The 26,826-nt window shown below is 45.5% G+C and overlaps 1 protein-coding gene across 2 annotated transcripts in view; it reads left to right on the top strand.

The window, feature by feature from the left end:
- ST8SIA5 (ST8 alpha-N-acetyl-neuraminide alpha-2,8-sialyltransferase 5) overlaps positions 1-18,790 on the top strand; it is a 63,307-nt gene extending 44,517 nt beyond the window's left edge. For both annotated transcript variants that reach the window (XM_087715290.1, XM_087715289.1), the window contains 3 exons: positions 7,713-7,825; positions 15,461-15,553; positions 17,635-18,790. In XM_087715290.1, the coding sequence (XP_087571416.1) occupies positions 7,713-7,825; positions 15,461-15,553; positions 17,635-18,103 (675 nt within the window). In that variant the 3' untranslated portion in view covers positions 18,104-18,790. The remainder of the gene's footprint in view (positions 1-7,712; positions 7,826-15,460; positions 15,554-17,634) is intronic.
- Positions 18,791-26,826: the final 8,036 nt, after the last annotated feature.

Raw genomic sequence — 26,826 nt, 5'->3', positions numbered from 1 at the left:
CATGACGGCCACATGATCATGGAGATGTCTCCGGACAGCGCTGGCTCGACAGCTTTGAAACGGAGATGAGCACCGCCCCCTAGAGTCAGGAACGACTAGCACATATGTGCGAGGGGAACCTTTACCTTCACTTAAGATCTTTCTGTATGTGCAAGAAGCCAGCCACTGGTCTAACACCCCTGAGTCAACATCTTGGCCCTTCTTAATATGATATCATCACCCACCAAGGTCACGGGAAACTTTTTTCCCCAGCAGTGTGACATCAAATACAGCAGAGATGAAATCTTAATCCTGTAAGCTTGTTGTCGCTTTCTTCTTGCTGGAGAGGCTCCATTTTGTTATATTTAGCAAATGATTTACAAAATTCCTTTTAATGTCATCGACCTCTCAGGTCTGTGTACAAAATTGGGGAAAATGACAATAAAGGTTATTCAGTTCAGTTCAGTTTTGTTGAACGGACAGTTCACAGGTCCTGAATAGCTAATTTTTTAAAAAAATTCTAGATAGATTTACCTGAACGCATGTAATCCGAGCTGGTTTCATACTAGCTGTTACATTATGGGGTTTTTTTAAAAATAAAATAAAAATAAATTCCAACTTCCTTGAGTAGTGGCTGCACTCACACAATGCTCTGAATTACATTAAGAAGTTTCTAAAAATTATTGTTTTTAAACCTTTAAACATTAACTTGTTATCTAGGTTGTTCTTTAACGTATTTGTATATTCCTTTTAATTACTGTGTTTCCCCCAAAATAAGACCTGTCCTGAAACTAACACCTTGCCACATTTTTTGCGTGGGCAAAAATATAAGTCCATCCCCGAAAATAAGCCCCCTGGACACACACACACCTCCGGCCAGGAGGAGCACCGCTCAGCAACCTAGCAGGTCCTAGTGGGCCCCATTTTGTTTTCAAAAAAAGGGGCATGAATAGCCTTTAGGAGGCTTATAGAGTGCTCCTGGGGGCTGGGGGGTGGGGCAAAAATGAGCAAAAAATGGCCCGTTTTTAGCAATAGCAATAGCAGTTAGACTTATATACCGCTTCATAGGGCTTTCAGCCCTCTCTAAGTAGTTTACAGAGTCAGCATATCGCCCACACAGTCTGGGTCCTCATTTCACCCACCTCGGAAGGATGGAAGGCTGAGTCAACCCTGAGCCGGTGAGATTAGAACCGCTGAACTGCAGATAACAGTCAGCTGAAGTGGCCTGCAGTAGTGCACCCTAACCACTGCTCCATCTCGGCTTTATTTTCACTCATTTCTGCCCTCCCCAGCCCCCAGGAACTCTCTGAAAGCCTCCTAAAAGCTATGCACGACCCTTTGGGTGAAGGGGCGGGATTTCAGGAGGCAAAAAATGCTGTATTCAGTGTATAAAACACACCCAGATTTTCAGCCTCTTTTTTTGAGGGAAAAAGGTGCGTCTTATACTCCGAAAAATACGGTAATTGTCGTAGTCCATCACTTTTAAATCTACTTCCAGATCAATATTAATCTTGATTAATCTTGAGAGAGAGAGAGAGAGAGAGGGAGAGAGAGAGAGAGAGGGAGAGAGAATAAAGAAAAAGAAAGAAGGGAGGGAGGGAAAAAGGAGAGGAAGGACGGACTACAAACATGGCATTAGAAGCAGCTTCAGAGGACAATCCAGGGCTGGAAGGTACCTGGAGGTCATCTAGTCCAACCCTGCTCCAGCGGGACATTGTGAGTGTCTGTCTTTTGATCACACAGTTACATGACTACATAGCCACGCCCACCTAGTCACATGACCCCACCACCACCAAGCAACTCCCAGCCACACCCACAGACCTGCTAGTAAAAAAGATTTAGATTTCACCACTGCCACAACATCTGGAGGTGGTATTCAGCCCAGAGGTGGTATTCAGCCGGTTCGGACCGGTTCAGTGACGATCAACTGGCCCCACTCCTGCTCTATCCTGTCCTTTACTTCCTGCTTTCTAGCTCATCTCAATCACTTTGCACAGCTGATTCTCTCCCCCCACCCCCCCGCAGTTGAGCCGAGGTGGCACAGTGGTTAGGGTGCAGTACTGCAGGCCACTTCAGCTGACTGCTATCTGCAGTTCAGCGGTTCTAATCTCACCAGGCTCAAGGTTGACTCAGCCTTCCATCCTTCCGAGGTGGGTGAAATGAGGACCCGGATTGTTGTTGGGGGCGATATGCTGACTCTGTAAACCGCTTAGAGAGGGCTGAAAGCCCTATGAAGCGGTATATAAGTCTAACTGCTATTGCTATTGCTACTTACCATTGCTGACTTGCAAGGTAAGCAGCTGAGCTTCTAAATAAATGCTCCATTTTCAGTGCTGTGCACGAGCTCATCGAACCTGCAGCATCCCACCATGGGGCAAGCCAGATCTTTTCCTAAGATTGTGGGGCAGCTGCAGAAAGCACCTACCAGATTACTAATGGAAGAGAATTGTTGTAGCTCAGAGTTGAAATGAGGGCTCCTTACTGCTCTCTCAACTTGGTGATTTTCTTGCAGACCTTTCATTACCAAGCTAGATAACATCCTTAGTGCTACCTACCTTAATGCACTGATGGAGTTACCTAGTTTGGTAATGAAACGTCTGCGCAAAAACCACCAAGCTCAGAGAGAACCAAGGACCCTACCTACAAGTTTCCCTAGGAAAGATGAACCAGTTTTTTAATTTACCATATTTTTCGGAGTATAAGACTCAACCCCCCCCCGAAAGCTGGGAAATGTTGGTGCGTCTTATACACTGAATGCAGCCATTTTTGGCCTCCCAAAGCCCTGCCCCCACACCCCATTTTTTGCAAAAACTGAGGCATTTTTGCCTTCCCCCAGCCTCCAGCAGCACTCTGCAGGCTTCAGCAAGGCTGGGGAAAAGCAAAAACGCCTCCATTTTTGTGAAAAACGGGCCGTTTTTCACAAAAACAGGCCGTTTTTCACAAAAACAGGCACGTTTTTGCCTTCCCCCAGCCCCGCTGAAACCAGCCGAGTGCTGCTGGAGGCCGGGGAAGGCAAAAATGCCTTCGTTTTTGTGAAAAACGGGCCGTTTTTCGCAAAAACAGGAACGTTTTTGCCTTCCCCCAGCCCCGCTGAAGCTTGCAGAGTGATCCTGGGGGCCAGAGAAGACAAAAACGTTTTCTCAGACTTACGTCTTTGAAATCTTGGTGTGTCTTATACACCGGTGCATCTTATAGTCTGAAACATACAGTATTTTATATGCATTTCTGCCTGACATTCTCCGGGAAGAGACACCTTGTGGTGGTTTCCAATAAAAGTTCAATAAAGAACGACGCCAAAGAAAATACATCAAATATGTCCAATCCCCTATAACAGTCGATAGAAGCCAGTCTACCTTGCTGATATTACATGCAGCTAACTAATCAAATGTGGACTTTTCACTTGAGAGCGTACCTATATGCTCTCATTCAATTTAAAGCTTCAAAGAGCTGGCTCACATCTCTGGCAGATATTCTGTATTAACGAAAGGACTGAATTTTTCCACTTAACTGGTCCTTAAGAGGTAGAGGAACACGCAGAGATCACCTTGGACAAGGTTGCAGAGACTGTCAGCTCAGCCCAGGAAGAACAAGAAAGGATGAGAAAGGAACGAACAGTGTCCATCTTGATTCTCTTTGATGTAAGAAGAAGGAAGGGAAAATATTATGAGGCTTTCAAAATTTTGTCCTTGATTTATTCATTTAGCAACCGTGTGAACTTAACAATGGCACTGAAAAAAAAAAACCCTTACGACTGATCCTCACACTTACAACTTGCAGCATTTAGAATAGAATAGAATAACAGAATTGGAAGGGACCTTGGAGGTCTTCTAGTCCAACCCCCTGCCTAGGCAGGAAACCCTACACCAAACAAGCAACAAAGATGATTAGATGATGTTGGCTATCCAACATCTTCTTAAAGACTTCCAGTGTTGGGGCATTCCCAACTTCTGGAGGCAAGTTGTTCCACTGATTAATTGTTCTGACTGTCAGGAAATTTCTCCTTAATTTTAGATAGCTTCTCTCCTTGATTAGTTTCCACCCATTGCTTCTTGTCCTGCCCTTAGGTGCTTTGGAGAATAATTTGACTCCCTCTTCTTTGTGGCAGCCCCTGAGATATCGGAAGACTGCTATCATGTCTCCCCTGGTCCTTCTTTTCATTAAACTAGACATTTGACGTAATCAAAATCCAGGCACTTTAACAACTGACTCACATTTATGACGGTTGCAGTATCCCGGGGTCACGTGATCACCTTTTGCGGGACTTCTGGCAAGCCAAGTCAAGGAGGAAGCCAGAGTCACTTCACAACCATGCTACTAATTTAACAACTGCAGGGGTTCACTTAACAACTGTTGCAACAATGTCATAAAATGGGACAAAAAAAATCACGTGACGTTTGTCCTGCAGAGCAATAGAAATGTTGGACTTCATTGTGGCCGTAAATCAAGGACTACCTGTATGTCCCAAAGGGGCTTTTTCAGGGGGCAACTGGATATACTTGTCTTTTCTTTTGAAGACGTTTCGATTCTCATCCAAGAAGCTTCTTCATCTCTGACTGGATAGTGGGGAATGGAAGGATTTATATTCCTTTCAGGCAGCTGGTCATTTGCATCCTTTCAGAGGGTCGTTGAAGCAGGTCATTGATTTCCAGAGGAAAAATTGCAGACTACAAGAACCATCCACCGGCCAGTGTCGACTGGCGACTACCCAAAGGAGAGCCTTCTCTGTGGCTGCTCCGACCCTCTGGAACGAACTCCCCATGGAGATTCGAACCCTCACCACCCTCCAGGCCTTCCGCAAAGCCGTTAAAACCTGGCTGTTCCGACAGGCCTGGGGCTAAAGAGCTGCTGCCCCAGTCTCGAATGGTATGACTGTTGTGTGTTTTAAAATTATGTATTGTTATGTTTCGTCTTTTATTTTTTGTCTGTACCCCCCTTCCCTGATTTGAATTGTGAGCCGCCCTGAGTCCCCTTCGGGGGAAAAGGGCAGCATATAAATATAATAAAATCAAATAAAATCAATCAAATCATATGCACCACTCAGGTGACCCTGAGGACACAGATAAGCCTCCAAGTCCTTCAACGGCTCTCTAAAAAGATGCAAATGACCAGCTGTCTGCAAGGAATATATTATCCTTCCACTCCCCACTATTCTGTCAGAGCTGAAGAAACTTCTTGGATGAGAAGGAAAACGTCTTCAAAAGAAAGTACAAGAAAGTCCAGTTGCCTCCTGAAAAAGTTCCTTTGGGATAACCATGACACCTGGATGATGGAGAATTGCTACAGACTACCTGTATGCTGTCTTCTAGGCCTTTTTTTGTTATTTTGGAGTGTGGTGTGGTTCTTTTATATTTCTTGTTTATCTTGCTTCTCTCCCCCCCCCCCACTCCCCAGTCCTATGTTAGCTGCCCAGAGTTTCATTTTGCAGGTTGGGGCCCCTTCAGTGGTGGGTTTCAAAAATTGTTCGAACCTACTCTGTGGGTGTGGCCTCCTTTGTGGGAGTGGCTTGCCACCCATGCGACTGGATGGGAGTGGCTTGCCGCCCATGTGAGCGGATATGAAGATGCCGACGACACTTGTCAGAACCACCTTAAATTACCTCACACACAGCACTGGCATGCATAAGAATAGGATGTAAACTTGGTTTTTAAAAGGCATCTTTGGTTTGCGTTAAAACAACTTCAACACACGCAACGTTCTGATTGCACCACAAACGCAGTAGTCATCCTTACCTTTCACAGAGGCACTGAGTTTTATAAATAGGAGCATGATAGTGTAGAATAATCATATCCAAGGACCAGTGGTGGGTTTCAAACAATTTGGGAACCTCTTCTGTAGGTGTGGCCTGCTTTCCGGGTCCACTGGTGGAACCTCTTCTAACCGGTTCGGTAGATTTGATGAACCGGTTCTACCGAATAGGTGCGAACTGGTAGGAACCCACCTCTGGGCCCCGTCCAGGTAGAACACATAAATAAATAATTCCAGTTAAATGTTAATAATATTCAATAATAATATGAATCTTTTACACACCTATTTTGTACGCCTCTCTCTCTCCTTCTGATTTTCCTGCGTTCAGGTGCTTTGGAGAATAGTTTGACTCCCTCTTCTTTGTGGCAGCCCCTGAGATATTGGGACACTGCTATCAAGCCTCCCCTGGTCCTTCTTTCCATTAAACTAGACATACCCAGTTCCTGCAGCCGTTCTTCATATGTTTTAGCCTCCAATCCCCTAATCCTCTTTGTTGCTTTTCTCTGCATTCTTTCTAGAGTCTCCACATCTTTTGTTCATAATGGTAACCAAAACTGGATGCAGTATTCCAAGTGTGGCCTTACCAAGAGATTATAAAAGGGTATTAACACTTCACGTGATCTCGATTCTATCTCTCGGCAACCTATGATTGCATTGGCTTTTTTGGCCAATATATAAGACCCAGAGCAATTCTTAGCTCTACTGAAGTGCCTTTTTGAGTAGATATATATCTACAAATGTGTATGAATGTCTATGGAGATTCTCAGTCATCCAGGTCATGGTTGTCCCAAAGGTGTTTTTTCACGAGGCAGCTGGACTTTCTGTTATAGGAAGTTAGCAGACACCCCTCTCCTAGAAGAATGAAGTATTCTAGGAAATATTAAAGAGGTAGAATATTAGGTTCCACCACAAAACCGCGCTCGACTAAACCACGTCCGACTAAACCGCGTCGCTGACGTCATCAACAGGGCGACAACAGCGCGGAGACAGAAGCACGCTGTAAACCCTAAACCTAAAATTAACCCCTAAACCTAAACCTAACCCCCCCTAAACCTAATCCTAATCCTAAACCTAACCCTAAACCTAAACCTAACCCTTAACCTAACCCTAAACCTAATCCTAACCCTTAACCTAACCCTAACCCTAACCCTAACCCTAACCCTTAACCTAACCCTAAACCTAACCCTAAACCTAAACCTAACCCTAAACCTAACCCTAAACCTAAGCCTTACCTTATCGGCTTGCTTTCAAAGCGCTATTTAAAGCGCCCTTCTTTCTCCGCGCTGGCTGTTGTCGCCCTGTTGATGATGTCAGCGACGCGGTTTAATCAGGCGCGGTTTAGTCGAGCGCGGTTTTGACGGGTCACAGAATATTATGTTCCCTGGATGAGAAATGGAGATGAGACATGTTTTCTTAGGCAGAAGCGGACTCACTCTTAATAGCCCCCACCCTCCTCAATAGCCCACAGCAGAGGTCTGCACTTAAGAGATAGCTAGGTCTATTCATAGGCAAATGCCCTCACTCAAGATCCAACAAAGATAGGATTAGCCCTCAACCATCATAGCAATTGCCCAAAGGCCCTTCATCATCACCCTACAAGATTCAACCAAGCTTGGGGCTCAAGACACTACAAAGTTACCCATGCAGGACCCCATGGGAGTCTGACAACCAAACAGAATACATTTCCTACACAGGAACAGGAAGCTCCAAGGCGGGCCCCAAGAGAGGGTATAAATCTCTCTCTCACTCCCGCCCAAGTGCTTTTTTTCTTTGCCCAGGACCTCAAACCACGTGGCCCTGTCCGCCATTAAGCCATCTTCCCAAACAGCCACCATGTATCCAGTGTCTTTCTCCCCACTTGGAACTGAACCCAGATGTTTCTTCCAACCCTGTTAAGTCCAGTTGCCTCTTGGGGAACAAAAAAAGCACCTTTGGGATAAATGTGTACGACTGTTCCAAAAATTGCTCCTATTTTTCGGTTGCTCCAGGAGATGCCCTATTCTCGTTCCCAGTTTAAGAAATGTGCGGTGGTTGGAAACGGAGGAATTTTGAAGAACAGCGGATGTGGCCAGGAGATCGACGCTGCCGATTTTGTGTTACGGTAATTGCCCAGCATGATCTCCGTGGGATTTTTATATTCAGTGATTGTGTTGCTATTGTTGCTAATGAAGGCATAGGCAACTTTTGAGGGTTTTTTTCCACACCTCATTTACTAAGCTCTTACACCAGGGGTCTCAAACGTGCGGTCCACGGGCTGGATGTATCACGTGTTGGCCACGGCCACACCCGGTTTAGCGAAGAGGGGAAAAGTCACGACCCATCATGCGACACTGCCGTGACGACTTGAGTTTGACACCCCTGTCTTACACAGTTAGAAGCAACTGGAAATGAATTCATAACGACTAAGGTAAAGGTTACCCCACACATGCGTGCTAGTTGTTCCTGACTCTAGGGGGCGGTGCTCATCTCCGTTTCAAAGCCGAAGATCCAGCATTGTCCGAAGACGTCTCCGTGGTCATGTGTCCGGCATGACTAAACACCAAAGTGTTTAGGAGCCGAGGTGGCGCAGTGGTTAGAGTGCGGCACTGCAGGCTACTTCAGCTGACTGCAGTTCTGCAGTTCGGCTGTTCAAATCTCACCGGCTCAGGGTTGACTCAGCCTTCCATCCTTCCGAGGTGGGTAAAATGAGGACCCGGATTGTTGTTGGGGGCAATATGCTGACTCTGTAAACCGCTTAGAGAGGGCTGAAAGCCCTATGAAGCGGTATATAAGTCTAACTGCTATTGCTATTGCTAAGTCACACGGAAATGCTGTTACCTTCCCACCAAAGGTGGTTCCTATTTTTCTACTTGCATTTTTACGTGCTTTCGAACTGATAGGTTGGCAGAAGCTGGGGAGCTCACTCCGTTATGCGGTACTAGGGATTCGAACTGCTGAACTGCCAACCTTTCTGATCGACAAGCTCATCATCTTAGCCACTGAGCCACGGCATCCCTGTCGTAAGGACTAGCGTTCTTTAACTAGGGCATTCAAAATTTTTACAAACGTGAGAAGTGATAAGACAGTGGTGTGAATTTACATGCTTATGTCTTTGAGTATTTAAATAGTGGAAAGTAGTGGAAAACCTTATACCTGCAAACTGGTTAATTCTTTAAAGGCAAGAGAACAGAAAAATAATAGCAACAGTAGAAGATCTCAACCACAACCATTTTTAAAAACCCACGAATGTTAATGTTTATTGCTTTTCTGCTTTTCTGCCTTTAGCCTCTTGATAAAAGAATTCGTAATTGGAACCCCCCCCCCAAATAAATAAATAAATAAAGTGTATACAATAACTTTCAATTATTTTTAGAAAAAAATATCATTAGCTTTATGTCTCGAAAAGAGCCCCGAATTCTTCCAAGATGGTTAATCTAGAGTTTTAAGACTCAATTAAAGAAAAAAAAGGACAGGAAATCATTTCTGATTCTGCTGACTTAAGATAAAATTGATTCTTGGATCCATTTCAGCTCCTTTTGGCTGGTGATGTTTGAAACTGCGGCCTGAAGGCAAAATAATTTTTTCCCCCTTATTTTCTCCAAAACACAGCCAAGTTACACAAGAGGGACATCAGCTGTTTAGTTGGACTGACCTCTTGGTTGACTTTTGGCTCAGCATTATGGAGCCATGAATCACAGCAGGGCTGAGAAGCTGGGACAGAACATTAATTTAATCCCCCTTCTCTCCATTTCCCTCTCCTATAAAATCCATTTATTTTGTGTTCATTGAGTTTGTTCTACTGAGATCAATGAATGAGATCAAAATAAGAATGGGTCAGGGTTCCAAAGAACACCCCCAGCGGAAGAAGATTCCGAGGCTTGAAGTTCCTCAAAGTTCCATTTTATTAGAGATGTCATATTGGCACTTCTGGGAAAACCCGAATCTGAGAGTTTCCAGGTTTTCCCCACCCAAAAGAAACTTCCAAGTCCCTGCCCAGCACACGCATGTCCATCCCATGGTCCAATCAGGCACCGTTCCAACTGGAGAGGCCTCCCAGTCACACCATTCCAGTTGCAGGGCAACATGTCCTTGACTCTCTGAGAAAGGAATGTTATTTTGACTATATCTTTCCTGTACTCCATATAATCCTCCACCCTCCCATTTTCCCACAGCATGAAATGTGACGGGTCTGAAGGCCCAATGCAAAAGATGCCTGACAAGAGTGGACAAGTGAACAAAAGTTTGAGGAATCCCCACATGATGAAATCATTTGGGAGATTATATTTAAATTGATGGATTTACTGACTTGGTCAATGCTGACCCTCCAGTCATTTTATGCATTGGATCATACTTTGTGCAGTATGTGCTCCATAAATAATAGAGTTGGAAGAGAACTTGGAGACCCTACACAATTTCAGAAAAATGGTTGTCCCATCACTTCTTAAGAACCTCCAATATGATGGAGCACCCACAACTTCTGAAGACAAGTTGTTCCACTGATTAATTGTTCTCACAGTCAGGAAATTTCTCCTTAGTCATTGGTTGGTTTTCTCCTTGATTCGTTCCCATCCGTTGCTTCTCTTTCCTGCATTCAGGTGCTTTGGAAAATAGCTTGACTCCCACTTCTTTGAGGCAACCCCTGAGATATTGGAAGACTGCTATCAAGCCTCTCCCCTGGTCCTTATTTTCATTAAACTAGACATACCCAGTTCCTGCAGCCATTCTTCGTATGTTTTAGCCTCCAGTCCCCTAATCATCTTTGTTGCTTTTCTCTGCACTCTTTCTAGAGTCTCAACATCTTTTTTACATCATGGTGACCAAAACTGAATGCAGTATTCCAAGTGTGGCCTTACCAAGGGATTATAAAAGGGTATTAACACTTTACCTGATCTTGATTCTATCTCTCGGCAACTTATGATTGCATTGGCTTTTGGGACCAATATATAGGACCCAGAGTAATTCTTAGCCTCACTGAAGTGCCTTTTTGAGTAGATATATTTCACAGGTTTTAGAAAAAAATCTCTTGGGGTTGCATGGAAGGATTTCTACAAGATTTTTAAAACTTAAGTACAGCTTCAGCAGTTCAAAAGTGGATTTCTGTTCCAAGGACTAAGAATTTTTCGATTGCAAATGTTTTGTACCAAAGGTGCTTTTTCAGGAAGCAACTGGATTTTCTTGTCTGTTTTTTTCTTCAAAGACGTTTCTCTTCTCATCCAAGAAACTTTTTTCACTTCTGACAGGACAGTGGAGAATGGAAGGATTTATATTCCTCCCAGACAGCTGGTCATTTGCATTTTTGAGGGCGATTGAAGGACTTGGAGGTTTATTTGTGTCCTCCTTATTGTATCCTGTAAGGTGGGTTGGGTTGAGAGAAAGTGATTGGCCCAAGATCACTCAGCTGGTTTTCATGGCTAAGGCAGGACTAGAACTCACGGTCTCCTGGTGATTGGCCGAAAGTCACCCAGCCTGTTTTCATGGCTAAGGCAGAACGTGAACTCAGAGTCCCTTACTTTCTAGCCTGGTTACTTAACTACTACATAAAAACTGGCAAAAAATGCATTTCTTCATCAAAGGCGAAAATTACGTTCTGCACGGAGATGAATGGCAAAGAACGGATTCCTAATTACATCTTGTACTTTGGTTTCTGCAAATCTTCCCTTGCCTTGATTACAAATTCAGCTTCCAGCTGTTCTTTGAGGCTGAAAAAAAAGCAGGCTTGCAGAATGGGTTAGTTAGAAAGACACAATTCAATCCATGCGGTTGAAAAGGATGAGATAAGGAAATTATAATGATAAAAGATGCGGGGGGGGGGGGGAGAAGCAATCTCAAAGCCTAGCATGATCATCTTATCCCAAATACGTAAGGTGCAATTTCCCAGGCCAATGTCAGTAATCGGAGATATTCATTTTATTTTATTTCATTTCATTTCATTTATTTCATCAAGCATTAATTAAATAACAGATATAAGTATAAACATGATTGTGAATACATTTGTATTTGTATTTATTAATATTTGTATGCCGCCCTTTTCCCCAAGGGGACTCAGGGCGGCTCACAATTCAAGGGGAGGGGGAGACAAACCGAGTTACATATAGGACAATACATCATTAAAAGCACAACATTCATACAATTCGGGTACGGTGAAGGTCTTTAGCCCCAGGCCTGTCAGGACAGCCAGGTTTTAAGGGCTATGCGGAAGGTCTGGAGGGTGGTGAGGGTACGAATCTCCACAGGGAGTTCGTTCCATAGGGTCGGAGCTGCCACAGAGAAGGCTCTCCTCCGGGTAGTCGCCAGTCGGCATTGGCCGGCGGATGGAATTCGGAGGAGGCCTAATCTGTGGGATCTAATTGGTCGAGTGGAGGTAATTGGCAGTAGGCGGTCTCTCAAGTACATGAAATGAATACGAATACAAGGGAGTATTAGGACAGGGACGGAAGGCACGCTGGTGCGCGCATGCACGCCCCTTTACAGACTTCTTAGGAATGGGGTGAGGTTGACCGTAGACAGTCTAAGGTTAAAGTTTTGGGGGTTTGGGGAATAAGCCACAGAGTCAGGTAGAGCATTCCAGGCGTTGACCACTCTGTTGCGGTCGTATTTTCGTATTTTCTGCAATTGAGTTTGGAGCTGTTTACCCTAAGTTTGTATCTATTGTGTGCTCATGTATTGTTGTGGTTGAAGCTGAAGTAGTCATTGACAGGTAGGACATTGTAGCAGATCATTTTATGTACTACGATTCAAAGGCGGCAAAGTTCTAAGTTGTCTGAAGCCCAAAATCTCAAGTCTGGTGGCATAAGGGATTCTATTGTGAGCAGAGGAATGGAGGACTCTTCTCGTGAAGTATCTCTGAACTCGTTTGATTGTATTAATGTCTGATATGCAGTATAAGGAAATGAGATGTGAATTGTAAACAGCGATTTGGAAAGAAGGATAGAAAACTTTGTTATTAAATATTATGAATGTTTAGCTAGTGTCAGCCTCTGCTTTGCTGCTGCTTCGGCTGCCATGAAACGGGGAGGGAGGGCATGGTATTTGGGAGTGGTTACTAATTGTGCTGGAGGAAGATTCTGGAGCTCTGCTGCCTGTCGGACTACGCATGCGGAGGAGGTTCCCGCCAAGACTAACGGCACCGACATTCCATCTTCGTGATGCCTTTTGAAGTTATCTCACACCTGACACTTAGGAGAATTATGATTGGACTGTAACTGTGATGCCAAGGGGTGGGGAATGGGTTATTCTATATATCAATCGCTTTCGCGCCTAAATAATCAGTCTTCGCTTCGCTACGCCTTTAATCATTTATAATTAGTAAAAGTACACTTGATTTCTACCTATGGAGTCTCGTGGTCTTCTTTCCTAATTACCCAATGAAGAGGTGCTGACAGCTAGAATAGGACATAAGGATTTAGTGTCATTGGAGGATTTTAGAAATAGTAAATGTAATGTCAGTATGTGGTTATGTATTAAACCTTGGTATATTTTATGATGGACATTTAAACAACTGTAGTCAAGTGAAAATGGAGGTATGATGATGGTAATATGTATAAATATCTGAGTTAAAATACTTGAGTTAATATAAATTATGCTTGATGACTGTGGAAGAGACGCATGAAAGTTTTTTGTAACCAACCGATACACTTTCTACAGTATGTAAAAAAGGAAGATTTTATGTGTTGTGTTTGTTTTGAAAATTTAATTTAAAAAAACAATCGAAGGAAAATAGATACTGCATTCAGTAGATTTGGGGTTTAACAGAAATTTATTTAGATATTTTGAGAAGGACCCTTGTTATAGCAGCTTAGATTCCATGTGGATCTTGCTTACAAGCTCAAAGCTAAAATTGCTCCCAATTAAGCATTCCTTATATAACTCTGTATCTTATTCAGGATGCCAGCTCTTTGGAAAAAAAAACCACTTTTTCCTTTTGCTCTTTCTACTTCTTTATCAGGAAAAAAAAATAAGAAAAAAGTTAAAGAAAGAAAGATGGTGCTGCCCTTCAGGATCAAATGGATGTATTAGGGTAGGACAGGGGTGTCAAACACAAGATATGGTCGGATCTGGCCCGTGCGGCCATCTTGGAAATTGTAAGGGCCCGGCCTGCATCACTTCGGCCTGGCCCACGCTATCCTGGCGTGTGCAGGTACGCACAGAAGGCAGCCAGGATGGCGGGGGTGGGGCCTGCCCGTGTATGCGCCCGCCGACTCCTGCCCGTGCCTGCCAACTCCTCCCCTCTACCCCGCTCCACCAGCCCATGGGAGACAGATGATCCGGCCTGTGGGAAAATCGAGTTTGACACCCCTGGTGTAGGACGAGTAGCAGAACCTGCGGGAGGAGTCAAAAGAGGGACCAGCCTATAATCTCAACATAGTCACAAGTCCAATTCCCTTTGAATTCCATAGACACTTATGGAAGATTAAAATCTTAAACCCCTGGCTATTCTAGGCCTGATGATAGAGGGTGGGGAGTTTGTTGAACTCCCCTTGTTTTTGTTTTTGTTTTTTAAATGTATTTCTTATGTCTTTTTTCCTGGATACTTATTTTTTTATTTTTATTTTATTGTTCCATACAGTTTAAAATATCTTCCCAGGCTCAAGGTTGACTCAGCCTTCTGAGGCGGGTAAAATGAGGGCCCAAATTGTTAGGGGCAATAGGCTGGCTCTGCAGAGAGGCCTGTAAAGCATTGTGAAGCGGTTTATACCCTGTTTCCCTGAAAATAAGACCTCCCTGGATAATAAGCCCAATCGGGCTTTTGAGCGCATGCGCTAAAATAAACCCTCCCCCGAAAATAAGCCCTCCACGAAAATATTGCAACACAGCAGCAGCCATGAGGTGACCACAGTCGCCACCTCCTGTACCTCAAAAAGAATAAGACCTCTCCAAAAATAAGGCCAATCACTTATTTCGGGGGGGGAGTCAAAAGAAAATAAGACCCTGTCTTATTTTGGGGAAACGTGGGTAAGTCTAAGTGCTATTGCTATAAGCTGCCCAGAATTGTCTGTAGTTGGGCCAGTTCTAAATTGAAATCAATCAATAAAGCCCTTCATCTAAACCAGGAGTCAGCAACCTGCGGCTCTGGAGCCGCATGTGGCTCTTTCATCCCTCTGCTGCGGCTCCCTGTTGCCAGTCGGCACCACAATTTTGAGAGAAACTTCCGGTTAGTGGATGAGACTCTGTGGCAAGGGGTGGTTTTTTTTGGTGAGCTCCACAATTGATAGGCTTTCGGTTAGAACACATAGAGGAAAAAGGATGCAGTACTAGGAGGAGATTCTATGGTGGGGAAACCGGATTTACGGTTGGCTCCAGAATTGAACGGGGAGGGGGGGGGCTTCCGGTTAGGACCTTTGTGGCTCTTTGAGTGTTTCAGGATGCCGACCCCTGGTCTAAGAGCTGAGGTGGCGCAGTGGTTAGGGTGCAGTACTGCAGGCCACTTCAGCTGACTGCTATCTGCAGTTCAGCGGTTCTAATCTCACCGGCTCAAGGTTGACTCAGCCTTCCATCCTTCCGAGGTGGGTGAAATGAGGACCCAGACTGTGGGGGTGATATGCTGACTCTGTAAACCGCTTAGAGAGGGCTGAAAGCTCTATGAAGCGGTATATAAGTCTAACTGCTATTGCTATAAACCCAAAGGCCTTGGCGTCCCCATCTGGTAGACTGACTCGGTTGGCTGTTTGTGGCGCTGTGTAAACTGGTGTTTGTTTTGGATGAGGAGGGAGAGGGTTACCATTAAAACAATAACCCTAAGATCTTTTCCATCCTACAGATGCAATTTGCCACCCATATCGAGGAAATACGTTGCAGATGTTGGTGTCAAGACTAACGTCGTGACGGTCAACCCCAGCATAATTACGGAAAGGTCAGTCATTTCCCAGCCTCCTTTCCCCTCCTCAGCCTCTGTGGAAGCCGCAGGCCTGAGAAAGAGGGAGCCGCGTCGTCTTACTTGCCCTGGCAATTCGTGGCTTTCGACGCTGTAATTTCATAGCAACTGGAAGTGAGAGTCATTTGAGCTTCCTGGTCATCGGGGGAAATGCGTGCGGTTGAAAGGATGCATGTGGACTTCAGCCCACGCATGTTTCTCTTCTTCTGTGTTCTTGCTTTCCCTTGCTTTTCTTTCCCTCCCTCCCTCATTCCCTCCCTCCCTACTTTAGCTTCCTTTCCTTAGCTTCCTTTCCTTGGCTGTCCTTCCTTACCTCCCTCCCTCTTTTATCTTCCTTCCTATCTTCCTTCCTCCCTCTTTATCTTCCTTCCTTCCCTCCCTCCTTTTCCCTCTTTCTTTTACCTTCCTATTTTCCTTCCATCCTTTCTTCCCCTCTCTCCCTCCCTCTTTCTTTTATCCTCCTTCCTTCCTTCCCTCCGCCTCCCTCTCTTTTTTATCTTCCTTCCTATTTTCCTTCCTCCCTCTTTTATCTTCCTATTTCCTTCCTCCCATTTTTATCTTCCTTCCTTCCCTCCTTTTTCCCCCTCTTTCTTTTACCTTCCTATTTTCCTTCCATCCTTTTCTTCCCTCTCTCCCTCCCTCTTTTATCTTCCTTCCTTCCCTCCCCCTCCCTCTCTCTTTTATCTTCCTTCCTATTTTCCTCCCTCCCTCCCTCTTTCTTTTATCTTCCTTCCTTCCTTCCCTCCCTCCCTCTTTTATTTTCCTTCCTCCTTCCTCCTCCCTCTTTCTTTTATCCTCCTTCCTTTTCTTCACTCCCTCTATCTTTCTTTATCTTCCTCCCTCCCTCTCTCCCTTCCTTCCTTTTTACCCTCCTTTCCTCCCTCTTTTATCTTCCTTCCCTCCCTCCTTTTCCCCTCTTTCTTTTACCTTCCTATTTTCCTCCCTCCCTCCCTCTTTCTTTTATCTTCCTTCCTTCCCTCTCCCTCCCTCTCTCTTTTATCTTCCTTCCTATTTTCCTCCCTCCCTCCCTCCCTCTTTCTTTTATCTTCCTTCCTTCCTTCCCTCCCCCTCCCTCTCTTTTATCTTCCTTCCTATTTTCCTCTCTCCCTCCCTCTTTCTTTTATCTTCCTTCCTTCCCTCCCTCCCTCTTTTATTTTCCTTCCTCCTTCCTCCTTCCTCCTCCCTCCTCCCTCTTTCTTTTATCCTCCTTCCTTTTCTTCGCTCCCTCCATCTTTCTTTATCTTCCTCCCTCCCTCTCTCCCTTCCTCTTCCTTCCTTTTTACCCACCTTTCCTCCCTCTTTTATCTTCCTTCCTTCCCTCCCTCCTTTTCCCCTCTTTCTTTTACCTTCCTATTTTCCTTCCATCCTTTTCTTCCCTCTCCCCCTCTCTCTTTTATCTTCCTTCCTATTTTCCACCCTCCCTCTTTCTTTTATCTTCCTTCCTTCCCTCCCTCTTTTATTTTCCTTCCTTCTTCCTCCTCCCTCCTCCCTCTTTCTTTTATCCTCCTTCCTTTTCTTCGCTCCCTCCATCTTTCTTTATCTTCCTCCCTCCCTCTCTCCCTCCCTCTTCCTTCCTTTTCACCCTCCTTTCCTCCCTCTTTTATCTTCCTTCCTTCTTTTCTTCCTCCTTCCCTCTTTCTTTTATCTTCCTTCCTTCCTTCCGCCTTAAGATGACTCCATCTGTTCTGAACAGTAAAGGAGATTTATTTAGCATTTATCCCTGATTTTATAGTGTCTGGAACTGAAACATGACTCAGAAGCCAAGTCTTTGGTCTCCAGAGGGCTCAGAGGGTTCTAGAGTTGGATCTTAAGGAAAAAAAAAAAAGACCTTGCCATTTGACAAAAACCACAATTTCTGATTTTCCTTCCTTTTCCACACCTTTGACATTTAAATGAGGCGTTCCTGTCTCACAGACCCCAAGAAGTCCACCCTAAAACTCTTTTTAATTGCAACATGCTTTTTTATCAGAGGAGAATTTTAAAGGCCAAATATTAGATTGCTCCGTTTTTTTACTCTTTGTTTACTCTTCTCCTCCTCCCCTTCTGAATAATCATACCAGGTTCCAGAGGCTGGAGAAATGGCGGAGGCCTTTTTACCAGGTCCTGAAATCCTACGAAAACTCCTCCGTGTTGCTTCCCGCCTTCTACAACACCCACAACACCGACGTCTCCCTCAGGGTCAGGTACGTCCTGGATGACTTTCAATCCAAGAAGGCCGTCTACTTTTTCCACCCCAAATATCTCATCAATGTCTCCCGCTACTGGCTGACTCAAGGGGTGCGGGCCAAGCGTATCACCACAGGGCTGATTCTCGTGACGGCGGCCTTGGAGCTCTGTGAAGAGGTGCACCTCTTTGGATTTTGGGGTTTCCCCATGAACCCCTCAGGGATATTTATAACTCACCATTACTACGACAACGTCAAACCTCGACCCGGATTCCATGCCATGCCTTCAGAGATGTTCAACTTTCTCCGTCTGCACAGCAGGGGGATTTTAAGGGTCCACACGGATGCCTGCGGCTACTCCTGATCCAATGCAACGGATGGATTTCTGTTTTTTGTTTTTTTAAAAAAAGCGAAATATAGGGTTTTTTGGGGGGGTCCTTTGCCACATCCTGAAGCAGAAAAGTAATTGGCGAGCCAGGATAAACATGTCCGCTGGGCCAGGCATCCCGTGCAAACGAATTTTAACGCTTCGAGAAAAAAATTATGCAATATTTTTCGTCAGGTTTTGCTTTTCTTCAGAGTTGGTGACCCGCCCCCTCTTTTTTTCTCCCCTCGTCAGCCATTTTGGGCTGTTGTCGTTTGGGTGAAGCACATCTTAGTATGGCAGGAATGAGCACCCTGCCTTGGGGGGCCTCCAAGAAGCAAAGCACATTAGCTAAAGATTTTACAGTAGAAATAGAGCACATCGTTTTTAGGGAATCAGTATTTCATTTCCAGGAGGGCGCCACACCTGTCAAACAGGGAATTCAGATGGGTTGTTTTGCACATCAGCTGTGGATTAGGGCAGGATTTGTGAGAAGCTTTAATGTAAGAAGCATGGTGTATCCCCTTAGCTCTGTCATCTTTTTGGGGGTCATGGAGTACATCTTTCCTTCCTTCCTTCCTTCCTTCCTTCCTTCCTTCCTTCCTTCCTTCCTTCCTTCCTTCCTTCCTTCCCCTTTGTCCTTCCTCTCCTCTGCTCTCTTCCCCATCTCTCTTCTCCCTCCCTCCCTTCCCCTCCCTCCCTCCCTTCGTTCCCATTTGTTCTTCCTCTCCTCTGCTCTCTTCCCCTCCTCTCCCTTCCTTCCTTCTTTCCCCTTTGTCCTTCCTCTCCTCTCTTCCCCTCCTCTCTCGCCTCCTTCCATCCCTCCCTCCCTTCTCCTTTGCCCTTCCTCTCCTCTGCTCTTTTCCCCTCCTTTCTTCTCCCTCCCTCCCCCTCCCTCCCTCTCTCCTCCTCCCTCCCTCCCTTCCTCTTTCCCCTCCCTCCCTCTCTCCCTCCTTCCTTCTTTCCTCCCTCCCTCCCTTCCATTCTAGTGACCCCACAGGTAACACTGTTGTGAAGAAGATGGCCAGCGGTGTTTGAAAGAATACACATCTGTTTCTCTCCCTCCCACTGACTGCCTTCTCAAATTAACACATTGCTCTTAGCCATGTTCAGCTTACTTCCTGTATAAATCTTGGGGTGAATACCCCTAAATCCCTCCCCATCTCAATATCAAATGTTCTACTGACACAGAACCAGGAAGACTGTAGATACAGATGAAATTCTCTGGAGCCAAAAGGAACTTCTAAAGTACGTGAAGAAACTGTGGGATGGAAACACACCCTTGGAAGAGAAGACGGATCAAACCTGGCCTGATCAGTTGGAGGGTAATAGAGCTGAGAGAATACTTCAACTCCCATGCTGGTTGGGGAATTCTGGGAGTTGTGAAGTCCACAAGTCTTAAATGGCCAAGGTTGGATAACCCTACTTTAGGGCATTGCACTGATACAATAATTAAAAGGTGACATTGGAGGGGAGGGGATCAGTGGTGGAATCCTCCCAATTTAACAACCGGTTCGGTGATCGCACGATTTGTGCGTATGTGTGCAGTTGGAAGAAATCTTCACTTCCGGGTTTTCTTCGGAGGTGTAACACAGCTGATTGCGCGCCAATCCACTCTGCCGCGTGAATCAGCTGAGAAGAAAGGTAGGAAAATAGCGTGGGAAGGCGGGTGGGCACCATCTGATCATCAGGGCGACCTGGTTCGCTCCCAGCTGATCGTTGGGAGTTACTGTTTGCTTGAACCGGTCCGAACTGGTAGAATCCCACCCTTGGATGAGATGTCCCACTGGACAATTATCCTGTCTGATCAGAGCAAAAGTTTACCTGGTCCATACCTTATATCTATGAGAATCCTGCACAGCATCCACAGAAGACATAATGAAGCTGGGAAAACCATCATCCTGAGGATTTTATGCAAGAGAGAAAGAGTGGCAGGTGTAGGAGAGAGCCTTCAAGGTGAAGTCAAGAGAGGAATCAGCTTGGAGTCCTTATATTCTCACAAGTAGGCTACGTCCTCATCCATCTTGAATCCCTTTAACTTATCTAGCACCAATTTAGTCCTGATTCTTCACCCCTGACATTAAGCCCTTCTTTCCATAAGTAGCGAACTGATACGGGGGCAGGCAGGAGATTTGAATTCACTTGGGCTTGGGGTTGAGAGCAGGGGTGGGATTCAGCTGGTTCGGACCGGATTGGGTGAACTGGATGCTAATTTTACATCGGGTTCGCCGAACCGGTAGTTGCAAAGACATGGCCACGCCCACCCAGCGACTGCTAGAATTTTTGCTAAAATTTTTGAATCCCACTCCTGGTTGAGAGATAGACTTGGAACAGACCATAAGTTTGGAAAGTCCTACCTGCCGAGTTAACAGTCAGCACTAAATTGATGCTAGGGAACAGTTAATGGTATTCAACACGGTTTGGATTTGAACCGCTTGTGGGAACATAAGGATTCCTGGCTGGTTCCTCTCTTGACTCCATCACCTTCAGATTCTGCCTGCCCTTCTCCTACCACTCTTTCCCTCTTGCGTAAAACATTCGGAATGATAGTTTCCCCAGCTTCATTATGTCATCTCTGAACGTTGTGTAAGGTCCTTCAGGAACCAAAACTATGGACCACATACACTTTTGCTCTAATCCAGTAGGATAGATGTCCAGAGGGACACCCCTCCCTCCCTATTTGACTTTCCAGAGGACAGTGGGAGGTTGAAAAGCATTAAAGCACAGCACGTGTTATGATTTAGCCTAATTTAATCAGAGCACAAGCATGCAAATGCGAGTAGATTAATAGGTATCACTTTGGTGGGAAGGTACCAGCGTCCTCTGTGCCTTTGGCGTATAGCCATGTTGGCCACATGACCACAGAAGTGTCTTTGGACAACGTTGGCTCCCTCGGAAATGAGCAACAGGCTCTAGAGTTGGATATGGCTGGAGAGGGAAACTTTTACCTTTTAATCAGCGCGCAGGGCAGTCACAAGATATAAATGGCCCATCTTCTAAGGCAGAAGATGACAATTCTTTTGGCGCAGGTGTATTTTTAGACCCACCACGCACAAAATCTGCATTGATGGGACAACATGATTATCACGTCATGGAAAGTTCGAGAGGCAAAAGTTGTGAACGGGAGGTGGCTGATCTGGCAAACGGCATCTTTAATTTCTTTTTGAAATGGATGGGAATTACCCTATTTTTCGGAGTATAAGATGCTCCGAAGTATAAGACGCACCTAGCTTTTGGGGAGGAAAACAAGAAAAAAAATCCCACCTCTGCCTCTCAGCAATTTGCCTCCCTACAAACAGCAAACAGCCTGTTTCAGTTTCAGTTTCAGCACAGCCTGATTAGCACAAGAAAAAAAAAATCTGCCAGCAATTTGCCTCCTTGCAGAAAACAGCTTGTTTCAGTTTCAGCTTCAAGCACAGCCTGATTAGCACAAGCAGCTGATTGTCGGTTGGATCGGCCTCCCGAGGATCAGCTGTTTCAGGCTGCAGGGATTGCCATTGCCTATTGCTGCCTCTGCACACCCCACTTTCAGCCTCCACATCCCATTTTCAGCCTCCGCATGCCCCATTTTTGGCTTCCGTGCCTCCCATTTTTCACCCATTCCAAGCGGTGGGGATCAGGATGGGCGGAAAAACAGGGCACGTGGAGGCCAAAGACGGGGCTCGCAGAGGCCAAAAATGGGGCGGCAATAGGCAATGGCAATCCTTGGAGCCTAAAACAGCTGATTGTCGGTTTATTGGTTTATTTAAGGTTTTATTGGGATTTATATGCCGCCCTTTTCCCTGAGGGGACTCAGGGCGGCTTACAACCACAGGGGAGGGGGGTGCAAGGTCAAAAAACAAAACAATATGTGCACAAAGAAAAAATAATAAAACACAACTTTCATTCAGCGATCAAACACTCGGGCGGGTAATTGGAAACCTATCCCCAGGCCTGCTGGGAGAGCCAGATCTTGAGGGCTGCGCGGAAGGTCTGGATAGTGGTGAGGGTACGGATCTCCATGGGGAGCTCGTTCCACAGGGTCGGGGCGGCAACAGAAAAGGCTCTCCTCCGTGTGGTCGCCAGTCGACATTGACTGGCAGATGGAATTCGGAGGAGGCCCAGTCTGTGCGATCTAATTGGTCGATTTAGGGAGGTAATCGGCAGAAGGCGGTCTCTCAAGTACCCAGACCCGCTACCATGGAGTGCTTTAAAGATGGTCATCAGTATCCTGAAGCGCACCCGGAGACCAACAGGCAGCCAATGCAGCTCGCGGAGGACAGGTGTAACGTGGGCGAACCGCGGTGCGCCCACTATCACTCGCGCGGCTGCATTTTGGACTAGCTGCAGTCGCCGGATGCACTTCAGGGGCAACCCCATGTAGAGCCCATTGCAGTATTCCAGTCTAGAGATCACAAGGGCTCGAGTGACTGTTGTGAGAGCCCCCCGGTCTAGGTAGGGCCGCAACTGGCGGACCAGGCGAACCTGGGCAAATGCCCCCCTGGTCACAGCTGACAGCTGGTGATCGAAAGTCAGCTGTGGGTCCAGGAGGACTCCTAAGTTGCGGACCCTATCTGAGGGGTATAAAATTTGACCCCCCAGCCTAAGCGTTGGTATATTAGCCAAATTATTGGGGGGGAAACACAACAGCCACTCGGTCTTATCCGGGTTGAGTACCAGTTTGTTAGCACTCATCCAGTTCCTAACGGCCTCCAAACCCTGGTTCATCACGTCCACCGCTTCATTGAGTTGGCACGGGGCGGACAGATACAATTGCGTATCGTCCGCATATTGATGGTATTTTATCCCGTGCCTCCGAATGATCTCGCCCAGCGGTTTCATGTATATGTTAAATAGTAGGGGGGATAGGACCGAACCCTGAGGTACCCCACATGTTAGGGGCCTCAGGGACGATCTCTGCCCCCCGACCAACACCGACTGCGACCTGTCCGAGAGGTAGGAGGAGAACCACCGCAGAACAGTGCCTCCCACTCCCACCTCCCGCAGTCGTCGCAGAAGGATACCATGGTCGATGGTATCGAAAGCCGCTGAGAGGTCAAGGAGAACCAGGATGGACGCATAGCCTCCATCTCTGGCCCTCCAGAGATCATCGGTCAATGCGACCAAATCCTTGGAGCCTAAAACAGCTGATTGTCGGGAGGCTGATCAGCTGCTTGTGCTAATCAGACTGTGCTGAAGCTGAAACTGAAACAGGCTCATTGCTGTTTGCTGCAAGGAGGCAAATTGCTGGGAGGCAGAGGCCAAATGGTGGGGGCCAGTGGGTGGGCAGGGCTACATTCGGTATATAAGACGCACCTAAATTTTCACTCCCTTTTTTGGGTGGGAAAGTGCATCTTATGCTCCGAAAATACGGTACATGCTGAATTTTCCATGAGCTGCAGTTGGACTTTAGCAATGTACATCTCAGGGACCTAAAGGTTCACAAAATCTCCTTGCTTCAAGTGGGAATAGCCATTACATGAAAGAAAAAATGTGTCTATTTCATTATTGTAAAAACCATTTCACCTAATTAAATGTGTCGTTCAGTAGTTGGACAGTATTTCTATCCCTCTCAGACAAAGGAAGCCACATTTCCCTACACTTCTCAGAGGTTAAAAATGGACAGAAAACCCCAGTTTGAATGCCTACGAAGTCTTTCGAACTTTGGAAACCTGTGCAGGAATGTGATTTCCTTTGTACGGCAAGGACAGAATATTTGTCTGCTTTCGGGAGAAAAATGCTCAACAGTAGAACAATAAAAATAAAAAGTATCTATATCTATTTTTGTAGTTTTTATGCAGTAAAATTGAGCCATGTTGGGGGTAGCAGTAGATGTACCGTAGTACGTAGGTTTACACGGATATGTGCCAAAGTCCATAAGCATATGTGGGACAAGACTCTGTATATGTTCTGTTAAATATTTCTATGGAACCAACATATAGGTAGTCCTCAATTTACGACCGTCAGAATTTCCATTGCTAGGCAAGACAGTTCTGGAGTGGAGCGGTGCCTAGAGGTGGCGCTTTTGCCTCAGGAGGCTGTGAAGTTCGACCCTGGATAGAGGCAGATTTTTCTCTCTCTGGGCACATTGAGACTGTATCTGCTGAACGAAACTCCGCATTGGCGACAGGAAGGGCATCCGGCCAATAAAACACTCTGATAGCTCCCTTCCGTTGCTCAGACTCCACCAAGCAAGGGATTATGGGGTCGTTAAAAGAAGACGAGGAGGCAAGTCAGTTCTTAAATAAGTTTTGTGCAATTTTACGATTTTTTTTTTGCCACTGGTTGTTAAGTGAATTGCTTGAGTTGTTAAGTGAATCGTACGATTGTTAAGCAAATCAAGCTTCCCCCCCCAATCGACTTTGCTTGTCAGAAACAGGCTGGGAATCACATGACAAAGGGGGATCACATGACTCCTGGACAGTGCAACCGTCACAAATACTTACCAGTTGCCAATCCCCTAAATTTTGCTCAGGTGATCATGGGATGTTGCAATGGATGTAAGTCACTTCTTAAGTGCTGCTGTCATTTCGAATTTTATATATATATATATATATATATATATATATATATATATATATATATATATATATATATATATATATATATATATATATATATATATATATATATATAAAATAATTTTGCATCCTTTTCTATCCCTAATTAACTTTTCCCCCTTTAAAAATGACCATTGTTTTCCTTTGCTATTTTCCCAAGAGCTATTTGAAATTATTTTTTAAAATCCTCATTTTCATCTCAAGAGTTGCTAATTAAAATTAAACACGTTTTTTAAAAATAGCCATCTTGGTTATCGTGACAAAGCTGAAAATGTTAATCTACCAATAGTAGCTTCATTTTAAAAAAAAGTGTCTCTCTCTCTCTCACACTGGCTGCATTTATACAGCTTGCTTAAACATACTGAAGTTGTCCATTTTCTGAGTTCAGACAATATAATAAATCATAAACTAAATGAACAATCCATGCTTTTGCCTGCTACAAGTTAGGTGACAGGGGAAAAAAACACCCAGGTAAGGTTTTAAACCAATCAAACTTAGCATGTTGTCTGAATTTAACTGCTAAATTTCTAATTAGAATCACAGCAGAGGTGGGTTCGTACTGGTTTGGACCGGTTCGGTCGAACAGGTAGTAACTTGGCAGCCTGGCTTGCTGGAACCAGGAGCGACCCAGGCCTGCCACACCCCTGAACCAGTTCTCCCACAGCGGTGCCATCTTGTTTTTTGGTTCTGCGCATGTACACAACAATTTTTGCAAAAATTTATTCCCCCTCCCTCCATTGGAGCTGGAGCTGCATGTGGCTCTTTCCTCCCTCTGCTGCGGCTCTGTCACCAATCCGGGATGGGTGGGTGGGGAGAGAAGCACAGTGTGCCAGGAAAAGACTCTATGGCAATGGGAGGGTTTTCCATTTGTCTCCACAATTGATAGGGCTTTCGGTTATCACAGGTAGAGGAAAAAGTACGTCGCGCTAGGAGGAGACTCTATGGTGGGGGAACTGAACTTCCGGTCAGCTCCAGAATTGAACAGGGGGCTTCCGGTTAGGACCTTTGTGGCTCCCAGAGCAAGATAGTCAAAGCAGACATCTAAACATCTGAACAGCTTTCTTATGGAGAAGCGAGTTCTTATATATTCTTCAAAAGCAGTCAGACAAAGGAAGGAAATGTACTATGTCAGCGTTAATTGGTCACATAATCTATAGACAGTGGTGGGTTTCAATTTTTTTTTAGAACCTCTTCTGTAGGTGTGGCCTGCTTTGTGGGAGTGGCTTGCCGGCCATGTGACCGGGTGGGAGTGGCTTGCCAGCCATGTGACCGGGTGGGTGTGGCCAACTTGTAAAATGTGGTGAAACTCACTTAACAACACTCTTGCTTAGCAACCAACATGTTGGCTCAGAAACTCTGAAGTGTGCAAGTCTTAAAGCTGTCAAGTTACAAGACCCTTGCACCCTTAACCCTTTAGGAAAAAAAAAACAGGGGTGTTCAAACTTGACAGCTTTAAGACTTGTGGACTTCAACTCCCAGAATTCCTTCTCTTGCTCTTCATCTTGATTCCTTCTCTTGCTCCCCCCGGGCAGGGGGAGGGAGCTGGAACCGGTTCTAAACAACACTGTAGATTTATGGAACCTCTTCTATAGAAGAGGTTAGGACTGGCAAGAACCCACCCCTGTTATAGACTACTGTTACTATGCAAAAAGTAAAACACCTTGGCCCCCTCATGTAGATCGAGGTCACAGGTGGCTTGCAAAGAAGCATCTTAAGTTTCCAATAAAGTGTTTGTGGTTGACTGGACTTTAGCTGAACATGCGGCAGGTGAGAAGTTGAGGCTTGGCACTTAATCTTCCTGTCTTTCTACAAGTCTTAAAAATTATTCCTTCTTTCTGTCTTGCCTCATTTCATGTCTTGTCTCACACTTATGTCCTGCTTTATTTTAGGTCCTGACTCAATATAGCCGTGATGGCAAACCTATGGTACAAGTGCCAGAGATGGCATGCAGAGCAGAGGTGGGTTCCTACTGGTTTGGACCGGTTCAGCCGAACCGGTGGTAACATGGTCGCCTGGGCTGCTGGAACCGGCAGCGACTCATGCCTGCCATGCCCCCTAACCGGTGGTTCGCCACTGCCACCTTGATTTTTGGTTCTGCGCAATTTTCACTGCAGAAATGTAATTTCCCCCCCTTTTCTAATGTTTTGTGCATTTAGATGCAAATGTGCACATGCTCTGAGCACA

The sequence above is a fragment of the Thamnophis sirtalis genome, unplaced genomic scaffold, assembly GCF_051295495.1.
Source record: "Thamnophis sirtalis isolate CommonGarterSnake01/CBP01778 unplaced genomic scaffold, rThaSir2_p1.2 scaffold_5, whole genome shotgun sequence".
NCBI lineage: Eukaryota > Metazoa > Chordata > Lepidosauria > Squamata > Natricidae > Thamnophis > Thamnophis sirtalis.
The sequence above is the reverse complement of the archived record's forward strand: the minus strand, read 5'-3'. Positions and strand labels throughout refer to the sequence as shown.